The sequence below is a fragment of the Diorhabda carinulata genome, chromosome 1, assembly GCF_026250575.1.
Source record: "Diorhabda carinulata isolate Delta chromosome 1, icDioCari1.1, whole genome shotgun sequence".
NCBI classification, from domain to species: Eukaryota; Metazoa; Arthropoda; class Insecta; order Coleoptera; family Chrysomelidae; genus Diorhabda; species Diorhabda carinulata.
Genome location: NC_079460.1, coordinates 24,574,096 through 24,594,417, shown reverse-complemented (window position 1 = coordinate 24,594,417; position 20,322 = coordinate 24,574,096). Strand labels below are relative to the sequence as shown.

The 20,322-nt window shown below is 31.8% G+C and overlaps 1 protein-coding gene across 6 annotated transcripts; it reads left to right on the top strand.

Moving 5' to 3' along the window:
• The first annotated feature begins 1,531 nt into the window (after nt 1-1,531).
• LOC130903597 (laminin subunit beta-1) lies at nt 1,532-19,763 on the top strand. 6 transcript variants are annotated; one of them, XM_057815816.1, is made up of 19 exons: nt 1,545-2,072; nt 8,436-8,515; nt 8,574-8,636; nt 10,660-10,791; nt 10,996-11,251; nt 11,356-11,524; nt 11,577-11,858; nt 11,911-12,142; nt 13,020-13,208; nt 13,268-14,368; nt 14,948-15,912; nt 15,977-16,073; nt 16,132-16,323; nt 16,479-16,912; nt 16,974-17,327; nt 17,386-17,568; nt 17,997-18,160; nt 18,241-18,382; nt 19,207-19,763. In XM_057815816.1, the coding sequence occupies exons 2-19, from the start codon at nt 8,461-8,463 to the stop codon at nt 19,669-19,671; spliced, it is 5,475 nt and encodes a 1,824-aa protein (XP_057671799.1). In that variant the 5' UTR covers nt 1,545-2,072; nt 8,436-8,460; the 3' UTR covers nt 19,672-19,763. The 6 variants fall into 6 exon arrangements, with proteins under 6 accessions (XP_057671822.1, XP_057671799.1, XP_057671782.1 ...); XM_057815799.1 differs by lacking the exon at nt 1,545-2,072 and adding an exon at nt 6,180-6,417; XM_057815808.1 differs by lacking the exon at nt 1,545-2,072 and adding an exon at nt 6,184-6,401.
• Nucleotides 19,764-20,322: the final 559 nt, after the last annotated feature.

Below are 20,322 nucleotides of genomic sequence, written 5' to 3'. Positions count from 1 at the left end.
AAAAAAAAATAGTCGTGCTTTTGAAATTTTTTATAGTTCGTCCCAATACTTCTTAAGAGTACAATTATTTCTCTTTACCATTATTTTTCAGTTTCTGTTATATATTCGAAAAAAATCATCTCTACCTTGAGCATATATTCAAATAAATTGTTATATCACTTCATAGTTATATTCAGTTTTCATAGATATCTGTGTACTTAAAAGGTCTATTAATATTAAAATCAATCGACTCGAATTAATTTCACATTAAATTTTTACAATAGATAACCTATACAAGATAGCTATATAATTGGTTGATAATATTTTGGCATTTTTTCGCCAAAATGAAATCGCTGTTGTGAAAATTTAGCTAATTGTAAGCAAAAAAGTATGACAATATTACAATAAATTAAAAAAAATAACAAGTTTTGAGAAATTCAATAAGATTTTATCGTCCATGTAATATTTCTTCCTATAAATAACTGAATATAGAGCCATCATAAAAGTGTCTTATTACAGGAAGTATAACGTTTATTTTACAACTTTAACGTCTAAAAATATATTTACATCTGCAGCAATACTCACAATACAAATTATTACTTTGCATTGTTTTACTTGTTTTTACTACAGGATGGAAATCGAAGTATTTGTACTCGATTAAACATCTAAAATAGTTGATGTTGTTTGACATCAACAATACGTAATTCTCTACTTTTTGTATCACATATATTTACGCGTTTTTCTTCTTTTACACGTTTTTCTAAAATTTAGCAAAAGTAAAATTTATTGTTATAAACTATTTGGATAATATAAATATTATTATTACATACAATCAAGTGAAAACACAGAAAAGATGACTGAATCTTAAAAAATGGAAAATGTTTTGTACTACATAAGAGATGTAAGGTATTTGAAGGGAAATTGAAGTACTTAGTTATTCAATGAATTGATATGAACAATGATGTATGAAAATTAGTAGGCGTTTACAATCAACTGTAAAATGGGACAGATTAGAAAAATTTGAATTTCATTCAATTATTGCTTTGGATAAAGTAGAAAATTTTATCAATTCCTCTATAATAATTTTGTACTTTTTTCTTTAATACAATTTCGTTACAGAAACCTGTAAGCTGTTTTTAAATTCATACTTTTTACCAGAACATTCAATTAACATTGACATTCTTAGTTGCACTCATTTTTATCGATCAAACCCTTCGTATTATTTAGTTTTATTTTCATATTATTCAATTTTTGTTATCAAAAGAATGTCATTCTCAATTTGACCACTTACAAAATTCTTATGTACGTATGTCACATCTAATTAGCTATCCGTATCTTGATCTGGTTATCTATTAGGTTTTTGTATGAAATACTTTACACAAATGTAAAATAATCCATCGGGAAGATATTTATAACACTTTCATAGTTACCGCCAATATTTATTATGATATATAGGAGTAAACTGAAATATTCTTTTTTTATTGAACATCCTGTATTTTGTGCAGCTTGGTATTACGAAATGTTTATTTTGCACAATATTGTTTAATATAGTAGTTTAGTCTTGTAGAAGTATGAGTTATGTACGTCGGTGTCGATATCAAATAAATAAGAATAAAAATTCAGTAGCAAAAATCATCTAGTTTAGACAACAGTGCGGATGTGAAATTATCAATCCACCAACGCTCAAAGAGGAAGTTAACCATTGGTCGGAAAGACACTCATGAGATATATTCTACATTTGATAAATAAAAAACTAATTTTAGTTCCATTTCAGTACAGAATGAATTTATAACAACAATTCATAAGATAAGAGTGTCGAAGATCAAGTCACTGTCCTCAAATCTTAGTCGGCGGCGTCTTTTTGGTTCCTAACGAAAATTTTAATTTCTAGGAGATAACGCGGGGATTCGTTTGCTGGTATTCTACGGCCAAGTGAATAAACTGAAACGTTGATGCAAGTGTTAAACAGATGTTTTTGGAGTTTTAGTGCCTCATGAAAGGAATATTATTAAAGAGTGAACACATTGCAGTCTTTCGACTGCTTTAGCTGAGATTTTCTGCTCGAAAAAAACCCTAAAAATTTGGATAACAAGGTTAGTGTACCTCAACGATCCATAATTATTTGTATATCAATTATTATTTATACATAACAACTGAATTTTTCCAAAAATTTTATACGAAAAATAGCGACAGATGTTGTAAACAGTGGCGTATCTTCCAGCATTATTTAATATTCACAACAATTTATTTTATTTAATTCAAATGTAATATAACGAATTTTTATTTAAAAATAAGATTTTGTTATAATTGATCCAACTCTGTGCTCACCGAACAATATGAAAAGTAAGTAGATACTTCTATAATGAAAAGTTGTGGTTATATGAATATGAAACCAATAAAATAGCTTCAAGAAAAAATTACTGTACCGATAGTCAAATCAACCATATATTAGTTGACATAATTCGATCATTAATTCCATCGATTTTTTAATTTTGACTGAATTTTTTTGTCAATCAATTTCCGTCAGGTCTACCGATTTCCTTTATTGAGATGTGTAATGGATTCATGTATACTTCATCTCCAAAATTTACGAAAAATATTCCACCAGTTCCAACAAAGTTCTGAAATTTCGATGATTTGGTGTTTTCATTAGACTGTGAGCCAAAAGGCACTCACTTACTTTACTTACAGTTTTGTCTAATACACGTGCATGTGTACGAGGATATATTGAAAAATTCTTAGTCTACTATAGAACCAAACAAAATTTCAATGTCAAAATATTTTATTACTCAACATATTCTCCTCTTAATTGGATCCATTTATTACAGCGAACCTGCAATGTCTCTAGACCTTTCGAAAAACATGTTTCTTCTTTCTCTGCAAACCAGACCTCCACAACTTTTATTACCTCCTTGTTGGAGGAAAATTTACGACCTTTTAAACTTTTTTCATTTGATGAGAGAGATGATAGTCGGACAGAGCCAAATCTGGTGAATAAGAAGGGTGTTATTCTACTAATTCAAACCCTGAATCACGAATTTTTTGCAAGGCAACATGAGATTTGTATGCAGGGCGTTGTCCTGCAAAAACAAAACACTTTTGGATAGATTTCCGGGTCTTTTCTCTTTAATTTTTTCCCGTAGTAATGTCGAATAGTTATTGTTCTACCCTTATCCAAAAAAATCAATCATGATTACTCCATGGCAATCCCGAAAAACTGAAGCAAAATCTTTTCCACCAGATTTTTGGACACGAAACTTCTTAGGTCTTGGAGAACCAGAGTGTCGCCATTCCATCGATTGTTGCTTTGTTGCTGGATCGTAGAAATGTATCCATAGTCTCATCCATAGTAACAATTCGGTTTAAGAAGTCTACATCGTTTTCAAATCGAACGCGATGTTTCTACCCTTGCACGTTTTTGGACAACATTCAAACATTTGGGGATCCATTTTGCAGCAATTTTTCTCATTTCCAAATAAACGCAAACATGATGGACGCGTTCGTATGAAACATTCAGTGCTTCAGATCAGATCCTTTTTAGCCCAATTCGACGATCTGATTAAATCATGCATCGATATTTTCTGGGACTGACACAAAAACTGGCCTTCCCAATCGCTCATCATCTTCATTGGAAAATTTACCTCTTTTGAAGCTTACAGTCCAATTTTTCACGGAGGACATTGATCACCAAGGGTATTAAGCATATCTTCGTAAGATCTTACCTCTTAACCCTTTTAAATACAGGTATTGGGTAACTCTGGTTCACTTTTTTGACATGAAACTTTACACTTACACTTCTAATAAGTTATTGTTCGTTGCTATGGTAACGCAATATTTTGTTTATGCATGGAACTGGTCTAGGCTAACTAGATATCCTCGTAAAATATTGAGTAAAATTTTTAATTCGCCAAAACGATTCGATACCTTTTTTATCGGATTGACTTTCTTCTCGACCTTTCAGCTTTTGTTTTCGAGCGTTGGCTCTCATCGTTTTGCAAAGCTCTTACTTTCTATGTCTTAAGATATTTATTCTCTTCTCATTCAACGTTTTTCTTGTATTAATCAACAACGTATTGAACCTCTTTTATTTTAATATTCCTTTTAATTCTGGCACCGTCTCACCTGTTATTCGTGGATAAAGATGAAGCAGGGTCCAAAGTATAATGTTCAACAATACTTTTTGTCATCAAAATCAATACAGAGATTCTCATTATTTGACATAAGCTATTATAAATTTTAAGCCAGGATTTCCAAAGTGGTCTAAATCGACATATCGAGGTCGACATAAACAAAAAATTAACATTGGGGTCGACAAGATCTAAAAATCGACCACGAGTGCTTCAAGATACTGTATCCGTTGTGCTACGTGTACCAACTTGCTTCTTTAATCGTAATGTTTATTAATTTAACAATTATACTTAGTATTTATTGAATTTAATGTGGTTATTTTGTTGATTTTCGTTCTAAATTTACTTATTTCGGAAAGGCGAATTTTTTTAATTAATATTGTCATCGATAGAAAAAAATAGATATAGGTTTTTATAAAATAACTTTTTATGAGGGTCTGAGGTATCAGCTAATTTTGTAAAAGCGGTCTCTTATAGAATATAGTTTGGGAAACTCAAATTAAACGCAACACCAAATTTTAAGCCAACTTTTGGCTTTTACTGTGCTAATTCCTGCGAGATAAAAGTTAGAAGATAATCATAAACGATCCCTTCATTTCCTGTGATTGAATGAATTTAAAATTATTTGTTCCTCCTTATGTCTGAGCCAAAAAATCGCTCAAACAAGACGAAGTGGTTGCGCTACTTTATATTCGAAGTAGCTTTTGTTAAGCATAGGGAGTTATTTTATAATTTTAAATAATATATTGCATCCGGTTTATTTATTAATAAAAATATGTATCTAGTCGTTAGTGGACAATTATCTCTTGTTATCAGTGTCTACACATGTAGGTGGAACATTGGGAGACAGTTATTCATGAAATAGAGTTGGACACAAATCGGTAACTAAATAAATGGCAAACGTTTTTGAGAAATTTCCCTTATGGAAACAACGTAAAACAATTTTCCATATGACTTTTTTCCGCTCGACTTAATATTAGTTTTTCACAATGTTCCTTTAAGGACATGGTGCAATACAACGTGATGAGCAATGCAAGGACGCAATATTTCTTGATAAAAAGCATGCGCACATGAAGTTCAGCTGATCTTTGCAACATCATCGGTTCAGTGCCATTTTTATTACATGCAAGCTGCAATTTTCTAGGGAGAAATCTAGTTACTCTTGACTTAACAACCAATCGATCCATCAGGCTCCAAAACCTAAGCAGCGGTAGATATAATTATTGCCAGTGATCCACTGACCAATTTTTCACTTCGTTACTTACTTACTTACTTAGTTTTGTTATCATCATTGTTAAACCGATCACAAAATAATGAATAAAATTTTAGGTAGTATTTTTATTAGTGACAGCCATGATGCAATGACAAGAGACGTGGCCTTTACTGCAGCAGAATAATCATTTAACATGAGATATTCAATTTTTCCTATTATGCGAAATTTTTGTTGTTGATGAATCGACTATTCTTGTATTCTAATGGACTATTAACATTTTATGTCAATGACTGGTTATCGCATTGTTTAAACTATGTGTTAATGTTAAAATTAAATACGATACATAGATTATTCAGAAGATATCAAAATGTTAATATATTATGGATGACAAGTAAATTGGATGATTAATATTAGTTGACAGTTAAATATACAGGTTGTGTCAGGAATAAAGGAAAAAGGTCAGTTGAAATAATTTAAAAATTGAGGTTATGACAATTATTGAATTTTAAACATGAGATATATTTTCACACACACATAACAAAAATACTTTGAAGTCATTATAATAATAAAAGTACATCAATAAATATGACTGGTAATGAATAGATTTATTTTACTATTTTTTTTACGACGGAGTACTAGTAGAAATAAAAGCTACTTATTGAGAGTATCGTAAATTTTATTATTACATTTGCGCTGTATTGATACCAAAACGAATGATGTAATTAATTCTCCGTCTCCGCCGCTGTTTTGTCCCTTTTAAGTACAGCTTTTACTTCTCTCTCGACAAGAAACGATGGGATACTTCGCCGACCAATCGTAATGAATGTACAGGAATAGTGGCTAAGTCCAATGTGCTTCCATCCTCAGTGTTCTGTGCGTTCACTGAGTGCAAAGTTACTTAGGCCGTCGCCCTCCATAAACAGAGTCGTATCAAAACAATTTTTTCAATTTTCTTCTATTCTAGTATGCTGGAAAATCGCATGGTTTTATCAGATGCGGTGTTTTCATACGCGATATGGACCTAGTGAGATGTGAACGGTTGCTTCCTTTTGTGTAGTGCACATCGCACGTGTACGGGACAGGTAAACAGAAATAGAGGTAAACAACCTTAAAATCTCGTCTGGGTATGACTAATAACCAAATAGGTATACAAGATGTCCTGCTATTCGTAATTTGTGCTAATAATTGTAATCTGAAATACGCAATTAAAATGTTTTTATTTAAGCGTCATCTCTTAGTTTTTCGACACTGACAGGTATTTAGGCGCGAATAATCAAATTGATTTGATGAATATTTTTTTTTTGCATTTTCATTGCATTCCTTTGCTATAATAATGAAATAAAATCAATTAATATTCTCATTGGGATTCAGTTTTTTGTGTTGTAATTTAACATTACTTTTGAAATAATACAATATATTTATCATTAAAAACAATTTAAGGTAATTTGTTTAAATAGAGCATTAGACATTACTATGGTTTCCATTCGATTATATATAATGTTTTCTTTATGTTACGTATTGAAGAAAACAATTGTTAAGAATGTTATAAATTTTTTGTTATGCTCAATCCGTACTCTTACTTAGAGATTTCTATCATTATATTCATTGAAAACAATACAGTAAAAATGTACAAGACATTGATGTATAATAAGGCAAGAGACACAGTTATACAACAATTGAATGGTATATTATGGTTCTCAAAAATACCGATCAACATTTATGGTGCAGAACCATAAAAAAACATGAATCTGTCAAATTTTTAGATCATGTTGAAATTCAAGAATGGAACGAATTCACAACGGAAGGATCAAAGGATGCATCGAAATGAAGGTCATGATATCAGAAGGCGCATTGCTATAGATTATAACGCATAAATAAAAGAGAAGAAGATCAGCACGTACATACTTGGAAATGAGGCAACTATGATGAAAAGGAACTCACAGAAAACGATGATTGGCACGATAGGAGGCCATGGTGAATGAGCAGTAGCTGTAAGATACCTGCTTAATCAAGGTGGTTCAAAATTAATCTCTAGAACTGATAATATATACAGAAATGAATTTACTGCTCTATGTACACTTGTGAATGGATAAATCGAGAACCTTAAGTCACGTATTTTAATGAATAGATTGTTTTATAAGAACACAAAAATTTCCAAATTATTTGTAGTTATTTCATGGTTGAATTAAGATGAAAAATTACACTTAGACTATAGTTGGATGTAGAACTTTTAATTGCATTTTATATATTTATACAAAATTGTGGGAACCACATGCGCAGCATTTCAATCAATAAATCAAATCAGAAATATAAAACTGTTTATCAGCGACTGATGACTCATTGATTTATTTATACAGTTCATTCATTTTTGTGTTGAATAAAACCAGTGTCGTGCACTGAGGAGGTTTCCCAATTTATAACTCCATTTATTATGTTAAGATATTCCAGAAAGACTGTTTAACGTTTTAAGTTATACAAACACAACATTTTTATAGTAAGACAGGAGAATATCCATAAAGCATCATTCAAAATAAAAACCTGTGTAGTAGGTAGTTTTTTTTTGTTTTTTGTAAATCTCTGTTAATAATAATGTACGTTTTAATACGTTCCAATAATGGTATTACTTTTATTTATTTTCCACCGTTTTAAGGAAGAAAAAAGTTCATATAATTCCCTATAATCATAAATTAAAACGAAACGTAAGGTTATGGATCTTAATTAAAAGAAACATCGTATACATGTGCTCCAATCCCTACTTAATTAAAATGTCTGTTATTTAACACAACGTGGAAAAATTAAAAGAAATATACTCTAATAAATATGGCGCCCTACGGTATAACATTTCATATTATCATCAGTTTCATATTAAGTAACAAGGAAAGTAGAGAAAATGCAAATTCAGCAGATTGGTTAAATGAACTTACAAAAATATCTCTTATTACTAATTTTTGCTTCAACCGTTTTTTAAATAACAAAGTAATATATTTTACCAGAACTGTTGGGGGTTGAATTAAAAAGACTGAGTTAATTGGAATCAAATGTCTTATCTGTTTGAAAAAACTAATTTCCTATATGTCTTGAAAAATGTATTCTAAATAAACTTTTTTTTGTTTTAGGGAGTAAAGTAAAATTTGATCTAAGATGCGTCAGATTTCAGTAGCACTCTGGGTGTTGCTGATAGAAATATCATGTCAAAGTAAGTTACATCTACAAAAATATTATAATATAATTATTTCATTATAATTTGTTTTCAGTATTAGAAGTAAGTGGACAATACATTGGACAAAGGCAGTCAAGGATATTCCATCCCCCTAAAGGTAAAAAAATACTAAGTACCTAATAGATTAAAGTGTTGAAATATTGAATTAAATTTGTTTCAATAATTAAAGGATCTAAAAATCATTTCGCAACACGGTTTTGCAAGACACACATCACATACAACGAATACATACAAGTATTCAGTTCCATCAATTCCACTTAAGATTTCTATAAGATTCTTCTGGGGTTATAGGTAAAATAGAACCATAAATATACTATTAAAAATTTGGTATGTAACGTATTTTTTTTTGCTTGAAATCTCAATGTGAGAAAATAATATGCTTGATGAGTACAGTATCTCTTTTACGTGCAAAAAAGTGTATTGGATTGAAACTTACAACTACATTTTTAAGATACGCTGGACAAAAAACGCTTTTAACAAAACAAATTGCTAACATAAAAAATCTTCGGTAAACCATTTCCGGTCTCTATTGATAAAAAAATATGATCACTGCTGTAATAAATTTATCAAGAGATATAGTTCACTAGAGACACTTTTAACTTGGTTTTGACAGATAATTCTACTTGTTTTCCGGTTACCGACGTCATCGCGTTCCTATTGATGTCACTGGATAATGGGTAATAAATAAAGAAAAAAAGCTTGTGAAAACTAAAAAACCGACATGAAAAATAACTAAATGGAGATAAAACAAATAAAATAAAGTCCATAGCAAAAATTAAGCCAGTATGCAGCATGCCCGGAATGGAGAAACTTTCCATTAAATATGCCCTCAATTATTGCGAAATGAGGGAAAATATTGTATCGATTTGATTTCAATTGGCAAGTGATTGTACATTTTTTTTGCATTGTAAAATATTGATCCCTGAACTACTTCTGAACGTGGAGTTGGTAGGTAAATGTCGTGCTCCGTGTTCCTAACTGGATAGCCGTGCGACAACCCTACGAATTAGGCAACCAGATTCAAAGATGAATAAGGAAGGAAGAGTCAGAATTTTTAATGTTTTAAAGAAGTCCCTGCTGTTTAGGCCGAGTAAATATCTAACAGCTCTCTTTTGAAATTTGAAGATTCGCTCAAATTATCAATAAGGGCATATAAAACTGTTAAGGAGGTGGATAAGTTCAATTCTTCGGAAACAGATGTTAGCGTCAAACTTAATTTTTTATTATAATTAATTTCAAGGCATTGTCCACACCAAGCCCTAAGCATTTTACAGATTCAACGACGTCAATGGTGGTGTTATTTAACAAAAAAGGCAGCAATGTATTTTTATATGATGAAACTTCAGTTTTAGAAACGTTGAGACAAAGAGGATTAGAATCGCCTGGGTAATGAATAAGGCAACTAAATTTAATTTTATTTACTTTCAGTAGAATAATATTAGGAAATTTAGGTTTTTGGAAACTGTTTTTAACTTTTGAAGTATAAGTTGAAACATCATTTGTCAATATCCCTGTTTAAGATTAACTGCGTGAACACCGAAGAAGCCATTAAGGGTTTCAAAAATCATCCAACAGGATATTATTTGGAAAAAACAAGTAAAAGTGTATGTTTGTTAACTAATCCTATTTTCAGTATATAAAGAGCGATACTTGTATACGTTTTTATAACAAAATAAGTTTATGATTTCGAATTTGGAAGTTTTGAGAAAAGACTTGGACAATTTTATCATAAACATTTTATCATTTTATAAAATATAGGTTATTAAATTTCTATTTACCTTAAAATAGGTGGAAATTATTACTTAGTCCATCTTATATAAATTTCTATTCCAAGCATCGAAAAACCAAATAAAACATTATTGAACTATCATACACTTTTATTAATTGCACAACCAAAAATTTATAAAATAACTGATATTTTTTGGAATTTAATTTTTTTCAAATGCCTAATCGAAATTGTTTTTCATCATATTATGTCTGAAAACAATAGATTATTGATTTGTTGGATGTAAAAAATAATTGATTTTTACGAGTGTGATAATATTATTAATTAAAAATTGAAATGTAATTTTTCGAATATTTTGTATTCTCTTAATATTGTTTATATTCTATTTAATTAGAGCCATATACGCAGCGTGGAGATCAATCACCTCCACCAGATCTGGATTATGGTGAAAGCAAGAACCTTCAAGATATACATCCATTAGCCAACATTCACAAAGCTCGTCGACCTGGACATAGCCACATTAAGGGTGTGTTGTTAGGTAGACTGTCTGAGGTGAAGGCTTTGACAAATAATCTTTGGAGTGACATAACCACATTGTTAGCTAACTCATTTAATTTCTAGGTGTTGGTTATTCTTTTTTCAACCTATTAACCTTGTAATAAACTTCCTTTTTATATTGGTTTAATTTATCATTGAATAAATGTTTAAATGTAAACATTATTTTTTTCAGGAAATGAACAAATAAAACCACACCCTTGCGAAAAGAGTTCTTGTTATCCAGCCACCGGGAATCTGTTAATTGGAAGGGAAAGTCAATTGTATGCTTCATCAACTTGTGGTTTGTATGGACAACAGAGATATTGTATAGTGTCTCATTTAGACGCCGAAAGGAAAAAATGCTTTTGGTGCGACTCGAGACCTTCACAGAAACCAAATCCTCTACTAAATCATAATATTAGCAATATTGTGTATAAAATGTTTCCAGGGTTAGTTCCTACCTTATTCTTTGACAATTCAATCAATTAAACACGTTTTTCTATCTTCTTTTCTTGTTGGTTAAATTATTTATTATAGTTGTTATTATTTGTAGAACACGTCAAAAATCATGGTGGCAATCCGAAAACGGCAAAGAAAACGTATACATCCAGTTAGATTTAGAAGCTGAATTCCACTTCACCCATTTGATAATAAGATTTAAAACGTTTCGACCAGCTGCCATGTTAATAGAACGATCCTATGATCATAAAAAAACTTGGAGGGTAAACAAAACAATTATTTAGTTTCTAAAAATTCTAATAATGTACGTTTCAGGTTTACAGATACTTCGCGGCGAATTGTACAGAGAGCTTTCCAGGAATTAAAGAAGGGAGTCCTAAAAATATAACAGACATAGTTTGTGAATCAAGGTATTCGGGAGTCGAACCATCTACAGATGGAGAGAGTATTTACAGGGTGATTCCACCCAATTTGTACATAAATAATCCTTATTCTGAAGAAGTACAGAGTGTTTTAAAGATAACAAATTTACGAATTAACTTTACAAAACTTCATACTCTAGGAGACGATCTTCTCGATAGAAGGGAAGAAATACAAGTAAGTAATGTCTGAGATCTGCGTATCCTAGTGATTATAAAAATTGTTTTAGGAAAAATATTATTACGCTATAACAGAGATGATAGTTAGAGGGTCTTGTTCATGCTATGGACACGCTAATCGGTGCTTGCCACTTCCTGGCATCGATCCTAAACCGGATATGGTACATGGAAGATGTGAATGTACTCACAACACTAAAGGTCGAAATTGTGAAAAATGTGAAGACTTCTTCAATGACTTACCTTGGAGACCTGCTATTGGGAAACAAACTAATGCTTGTAAAAGTGAGTTTTATTGTTGTTTCCTTTTCTCGTCCTTTCAGTTTTCATTCTTAATCTTATCCCGTTTAGTAATCCCTACTATTTTTCCAAGTGTTTCATTCTCATTGTCTTCATTTTTGTCTCATCTTTCCTTTTGGTTTTCCAATTTTTCCCTTTATATATTTTCATTTTTCGTTGACTTGAACGCCTTATTATCTATTTTCTCATTTCCTATAAGTACATTTTCATGATCTTCGTATTCAAATATCCTGTCCATATATTTTATTGTATGCTCTAAATGTTTTTGATTTTTGGTCATTTTTCATTTAAAATTTGTTTCTCTATAATTTTTTGAAGACAGATGAAAATTTGACATTTCGACTTCTTTTGATTTTGATAAAGACTAAAAGAAGTAGGAAAGGTCAAATTTTCATCTGTCTTTATATCAAAATAAAAGATGTCGAAACGTCAAATTTTTAAAGACAGATGAGAATTAGACGTTTTCTACTTCTTTTAGTCTTTCAAAATAAAAGAAGTTGAAACGTCAAATTTTCATCAAATCATAGAAGAAACTAATTTTAAATCAAAAGAGACCTAAAAGCATGAACATATCAAAAAGTCAAAGTCAAAAAAAGCATAAAAAAGTTCGTATTTTGTCCTTTGATAACAAAAATTTAAAATTGTATCATCTAAAAGTCTATTAAAAACTAATAATTGTTGTAAACCAAGAATAATAGAAGTCGTTTAGACAACAGGATTTGTATAAAATGATCTTGTATATCATTTCAATTGGTAATTTTTTTGTTTAATAAATTTATTAACCGACTGTCATATGTGTCGAGCCATAACAAAGATAAATTGTCACTTTGGAAATGGAATTTTTTAAATTCATCGTTTGCAGGATGTAATTGTAATAACCACGCTACCAGTTGCCACTTTGATTCAGCTTTATACGAGTCTACAGGTCACGTCAGTGGTGGTGTTTGTGATGGCTGTCAACATAACACTATGGGACCTAATTGCGATTTGTGCAAACCATTTTTCTACCGAGATCCGCAAAGAGACATACAAGATCCTGAAGTTTGTAGACGTGAGTAAAATCGATAATGTAAATATTGTATAATATATAATAATGGTTCTATGTTGTAGCATGTGACTGTGATCCCCGCGGATCTTTAGATGGTGGTGTCTGCGATTCCGTTACCGACCCTGTGAATAACTTAATAGCAGGTGTTTGTCACTGTAAAGAAAACGTAGAAGGTCGCCGTTGCGATGCTTGTAAAAATGGCTATTGGAACTTTACAGAAGCGAATCCATTAGGTTGTCAAAACTGCACCTGCAATACTTATGGTACTATCGATAACCAAGGGTGTAATGTCCACACAGGAGAATGTACCTGCAAACGTTATGTAACAGGAAGAGACTGTAACCAGTGCCTTCTTGAATATTGGGGATTATCAGATAAAAATGACGGATGTCAACCTTGTGATTGCGACCCTGGTGGCTCTGAGGATAATTTCTGTGATGTGATTACTGGTCAGTGCAAATGTAGGGAGCATATGACTGGAAGAACCTGTGATACACCCAAACAACAATATTTCACTGCTAACCTTGACTTTTTATTATATGAAGCTGAAGCTGCCAGAACTAACGGTCAAGTTGTCATTAGAGAACCTTATAGAGACGGAAAAGATGTTACTTGGACCGGTCCAGGGCTTATAAAAGCTTTCCAAGGAGGATTTGTAGAATTTTTAGTTGATGGTCTGAAGACATCAATGAATTATGACATCATCATTAGATACGAACCAACAACTTCAGAAAGTTGGGAAGAAGTTATTGTAACGATAGAAAGACCTGATAGAGTTTCAGAAGGTCCATGTCAGAATATCGACCCAAGAGACGATCAAAAATTTGTCCGTTTACCGGCAAATTCAAGAAGCGTTGCTGCATACCCACCAGCATGTCTCGAAGCCGGAAAAGTATACAAAGTAATACTAGAATTCCGAAGATCAAATGTTCAAAAGGAAGTTCCGACGGCCTCAGTGTTGATAGATTCACTCGTTTTAGTACCCAAAATTGAAGATATACCATTTTTCCACGGATCAAAGGCTGCTGAATTTAGAAGACAAGAATATGAAAGATACCGCTGCAATGATCCCTCATATTTCGGAAAAAACGTACGAGATAAACCAGAGATTTGTAAAAAGTTGGACAATAGTATAGCAACATATATATTTAATGGAGCTTTCTGTAAGTATGTTAAAAATTAACAAAACAAAATTGAAAATGGGAGTCGGCATTTACATACACATATTATATTTTCAAATATCCCCCGTATATTTTTTTGTTAAAGCAATTAATAGTATATTAATAAAAATCAAAATTTCATTCATATAAACATATTTCATGATTAAATTCACTAAGAATAATTTGGTTTTACTACTATGACTCCATAGCTCCTCACATAATTTGCCATAACATGACGGCAGTCTACCCCCGGCTTTAATGGGGATGAATATGATATCGTTGACTTCTAAATAATGTTAAAATTTTCACTATCACGTATTGGAGATATTCACAAAAAAAACAAATACTTTAAAAAATATTATTAGTTTTTAAGTTAGAAATTTCTTCCCTTTTCTCTCAATTACAACTAAAAATGTGAATGAGCAGTTGGTTTTTCAGTTCTTACTTTGATTGCATTAAAATGTCTCTTCATGAAGAAGACAATAATATAGGAAAGCAGTTGGACGAAAGTTTATTGGTTAATTTGATTTGTGCTAAAAATAGATATTTTTCCATTTCATATTTATCATATTATTATTTTAGCCTGTCAGTGCGATCCGCACGGATCTGTCAGCAAACTTTGCGATTCAAATGGAGGATATTGCCCGTGCAAACCCAATGTAGTGGGTCGTCGTTGTGACCGTTGTGCTCCCGGAACCTACGGGTTTAGTCCAGAGGGATGTAAATCTTGCGATTGTAACAGTATAGGAGCCTTAGACAATTTCTGTAATGCTACAACTGGTCAATGTAAATGCAGATCTAACAACTATGGCAGAGAATGTGACCAGTGTAGAATTGGGTCTTGGAATTTCCCTAATTGCGAAAGATGCGACTGTAACGGACACGCTGATACTTGTGAATCCAAAACTGGAGTTTGTATTAATTGCAGAGATAATACTCGCGGTGATCATTGTGAATACTGCATCGATGGTTACTATGGAGATCCTAGAATAGATGTTGATATTGCTTGTAGACCTTGTCCTTGTCCAGGACATCTTGGATCTAACCATTCCTACGCAGATAAATGTATGCTAGATCCTTTAACAAAAGATGTAATATGTGAATGTCAAGAAGGTTATTCTGGAGCTAGATGTGATGTTTGTTCTGATAATTACTATGGAAATCCAGAAATTCCAGGGGGCAAATGTCAATCTTGTGAATGTAGTGATAAAATAGATCTGCTTGCTCCAGGAAATTGTGATCCTCACACGGGAAAATGTTTGAAATGTTTGTATGAGACGACAGGGGATCACTGCGAAGTTTGTAGACCTGGATTCTTTAGATATTCTGAAGATAGACCTTGTGAAGAATGTGTTTGCCATTTGTTGGGAACAAACAGCTCTGCCGGACATTGTGATCCATCTAGTGGTCAATGTCATTGTTTACCAAATGTGTCCGGCTTAAGATGTGATGCTTGTATCGCTAATCATTGGAAGATAGCGAGCGGCGAAGGATGTGATCCTTGTGCTTGCGATCCTCTTGGCTCCCTTAGCTCTCAATGCAACGAGGTAACAATTCAAATAACAAAATACTTTTTTCTGTTTCACTAAAAATATATTCAAATCTTTTCAGTTTGATGGTCAGTGTCATTGTAGACCAGAATTCGGTGGTCGTCAATGTAACGAGTGTACTCCACGGTCTTATGGTGATCCAAAGGTGCAGTGCTTCAGTAAGTTGATGTTGATAATTCATTATGTTGATGATGTAAACACACGTAATTTTTTTAGAATGCGACTGTAATATTAGAGGTTCAAAAACTGAACAGTGTAACATGCAGACTGGATCCTGTGTTTGTTTGCCAGGAGTCGGAGGTTATAAATGTGATAGCTGCGCTAGGGGGTACATTGGATCAGTTCCAGATTGTATTGCTTGTGGAGAATGTTTCGATAATTGGGACAGGATTTTGATAGAGGCCAAAAGTAAGTTTTTTACTGTTTACTATTCATCATTATACCAACACTCACAGTTACAGTGTCTCGTCTCTCAAGACAAATACAAATATATGAAGATTCAAATTAATAAATACCTTAATTATTCCTTATTATTGTAAATACCTTTTGTGTGTTCCTTTTAGATCAAACTCTAGATATTATCGACAGAGCTGGAGATATAAAGAAAGTGGGTGCTACAGGAGCATACACTAAAGAATTTGATGAAATGCAAAACCAACTGGACGAGATAGAACAACTTTTAAATAATACCGACGAAGTTGATGTGGATGAAATAGAAGAGGAATTGGAACAGTTGAGAAACAAGATCAACAAAACCGAACACGAAAAACTGAGTAAATTGAATGATGAACTCGGGGAGAACAAACAATTAGTATTGTTGAAAGAAGTTACACTGAATGATTTGAATAATTCTCTCAACGCACTGAAGCAAAAAATTTTAGATCTTCAGAACAATGGTACAAAGTTACAAGAGGCCAATGTACAAGGTGCTCTAACTCTTATTGGTAACGCTAAGGAAAAAGCTGATAAAGCGCTACAAAAGGCTGATGATTCACAAGTAAGTTAATCGGATTTTATTAAACTACCTATGACGTATCATTGATGATGTTTATTTTTAGGATGATGTCAAATACGCTGAAACGCAATGTACTGCCACAGCTAACTTCATCAACAACACCGAAAAACTTTATAAAAAGCAATCTGAAGATAATGAAGAAGTATTGAGAAATCTTTCTAGAAAGTTGGACGAATTAAATAGCCAAATACCTGAATTGAACAATTTAGTATGCGATGGACGTGGAGATCCTTGTGATTCAATTTGTGGAGGAGCAGATTGTGAAAATGGTTGTGGTAATTCGATAACTTGTGCTAACGGTGCCAAGCAGCAAGCTGCTACTGCCATTAGAAATGCCAACGACACTGAAATTGCTTTACGGAATAAAGAAAGTAAAGCTAACGACTTTATTAGAAATGTAAGTTTTCATTGCGTTTTTTATTCGATATTACCAATTGTTATTATATTTTTTGAAGGTTTCTCAAATAAACACAAATGAAATTAGGAACCTAGCAAAAGATACTTTGGATACTATCGTCTTGGAATTAACGAACGTAAATAAATCGTTAAACGAAATTGGAGACATAAGAAATGAAATGCGAGAATTTATGGGCCAAAATAAGTCTAAACCTAGTGATATTAAAAAATTAGCTGAAGAGGTGAGCGATTAAGCCGTGAGAAAACAGTTTTACTTAATAGATCTCTTTATTTGTGAATGACATGACACAATGACAAATGACGTTACTGTCGCCAATTGTTTAAGAACTTTACCCTTTAAACTTCAAAACTAACTAAATTGAAATAGAGAATTTAAAAAAATATTTTTTTTATATACCAGGAGTATTGCAATTTAAAAAATTAATATTATATCACTTATAACCATTTTCTCCCTAATTTTAGAGATATAATTTCCCACTGCAAAACATCCTAAATTTAGGGAGAAAATCTCGAAGTTGGTATTGTTGAATTATGTATCTAGTTAATTTTTAGCGAATAACGTCAAAATTTAAAAACTCGACTGTTTATAATCTCTTAAAAAAATTTGTAGAATGTTGGTGTTATTGAATTATGCATGGCTTTTTTATAGATATTGAAAAAGAACGTTGAAAAAACACCCGAAGAAGTTAGACAGCTTGCTGACAATATTAAAAGTGCCATAGATCGTTTAACAAATACTGATTACATTATTGAGGACACTAAAGGTGATTTGGCAAAAGTTAACGAACTTAAAGAAATTGCTAAATATGCAAAGTAAGTAAAGTCATAATTAGTAAATAGCCTCCGAAAATTATTCAATGTTTTCAATATATTTATGAAGTTATTATTTTTAGAAATAATGCTACAAAATTATTAAAAGAAGCGGAAGATGTTAATGACGTATTGAATAAGACACAAGATGCACAAAAAGAAGCAGAGGATGCTATAGATAAGGCATGGGAAGATTATAAAGTTGTCGAAGATATTTTATACATGGTAAAATTATCTAATTTTTTAATAAACTCAAAACTTTACTTCCTAAATATAGTTCAATAGCCCTGATGATTTCCTATTATGATAATTATCTTGAGCCCATTTTAAACGAACTTCAAAGTAAATATTACTCAAAATAAATAAGCTTTTTGCCTTGTTTTTCATTCTTTGTAACATCTCATTCGGCTTGTAACTTTCTTCTTCAAACATTTTGAATATTGCTTTGTTTTTGCAGAAATTAATTTGTTATTGGCCTCCCACTCCATTCGAGAAATTCAATAAAAGCTTGGGACGGTTGCAGCCCTCAACTGAATTCCCAGTTGTTGGAGTTGAGTTGAATTTGTTTGTTTGTGGTGTACGGGTTGAGTTCTTTGGGTGTGATTGAAACCTGAGAGCTGTAGAACTGAATTTATATTTTTCAAAATATAACCAGAAATCTGTTCTATTCTATTCGTTCTACTCCTCAAATAAATAGAAAATAAATATATGAAAACTATCAACAATTTAAAGAATAAAATCACCACAAATTTATTAAAAGTTACTTTTGCTTGAAGGGTAGATAGTTAGAGGAAGAATTCGAATCAATTTCGAGGCTTTATTGAATTTCTCGAATTAATTTATTCAAAAACTCTAAAAATTGAATAAATAAATCCGAAGTGACTACTGTGCCACAATATGTGAACAAAAGAATATTAAAAATGCTTGAAGAAAAACATAACAAGCCAAATGGCATGTTACACCCTTTCAGTTTCTTTTATATCTCAGGTGTCTCGGTTTGTTCGTATGATCATATATCTAAGAGTTTTTTAATTTGATGTATTTTTTAGATTGGTAACAAAACTGAGTCAGCTCAGAATCTGACGAACCGCATAGATAATGACATTCATCTTCTAAAAGATAAGTTGACTGATCTGCAACGGAATATAACAGACAATGGTATTTTTGCAAATAGAGTCGTGGAAGAATCATTGAATATAAAGAAGAACGCTCAGAAAACTAAAGAAGAGTCTGGAGTTCTACAAAATAAATATAACAAAGCTACAAATGACCTAGCAAAAAAATTGAATAATGTGAAGGTGACCAAGGAGCGTGCTAGTGAGTTGTTTAAGAAATCTATAAATTTAGTAGCTAAAGTTACCAAGACTCAAGAGGATATTCAAAAATTAGAAGACAGCGGACAGTTATATGATATAGAAAATTTGGAAAGACAATTACAAGGGTTGATAAAAAAAATGAATCAGTATACAGGACAGCTTGAATCAAAAATGCAGTATTACAAGCACTGTAACTAAATCGCACTTTTTTCACGGCTAAATTTCATATTGTTTCCAGTTAATTAGTGCTTGTAAATATACTTAATTCTTTCTAATATAACGTTACAAAAGATATTTTTTTAATTAGGGTAAATATGTGGTTCAAAAATAGGTAACATAACCAATTATTAAAAAAGTATAAAAATATCTGGAAGTATTACCGAGATGACTAACTTTACTACAATTAAATATTCAAATGGATCCAAGCCAAACTCACAATATGGTGTTATGACATTGCCATTATTGACTTGACGTTGTACCGGGTTAAAGTGACGGTGTTTTCTATTCATATTTGGTGATTTTTAAAAAAAATTTCAAATTGTATTCGTCCACTAATAAAACGAATACGTTATGCCGACAGTATGTGCTCGCTAAGGCCAAACTGATCACGACAGATTCCTAGGCGCGATTATGGTGTATACTCTAGTGACTACACCTCAAATTGCCGCCTCTCGTGAGACATTTTTAAACTCTATAGTCCCTAGATGCCTTGCCGAGCGTATATTGACGTCATTAAAATATCAACCAGACTGTTATTATCATTTTCATGGATCCCATCTTCAGTTAAATGGTAAAAACTAGTTTAATCTTGTTTACAATATTCCCGTCAACTTTTTGCATAATGCTTAT

What these genes read in the sequence shown, in the direction of transcription:
- LOC130903597 (XM_057815816.1), top strand. Translation starts at nt 8,461, where the DNA reads ATGCGTCAGATTTCAGTAGCACTCTGGGTGTTGCTGATAGAAATATCA. An exon ending in ATCATAAAAAAACTTGGAGG is followed by an intron (nt 11,525 to 11,576) that starts GTAAACAAAACA and finishes TGTACGTTTCAG; the next exon opens with GTTTACAGATACTTCGCGGC. An exon ending in AGATCCTGAAGTTTGTAGAC is followed by an intron (nt 13,209 to 13,267) that starts GTGAGTAAAATC and finishes TCTATGTTGTAG; the next exon opens with CATGTGACTGTGATCCCCGC.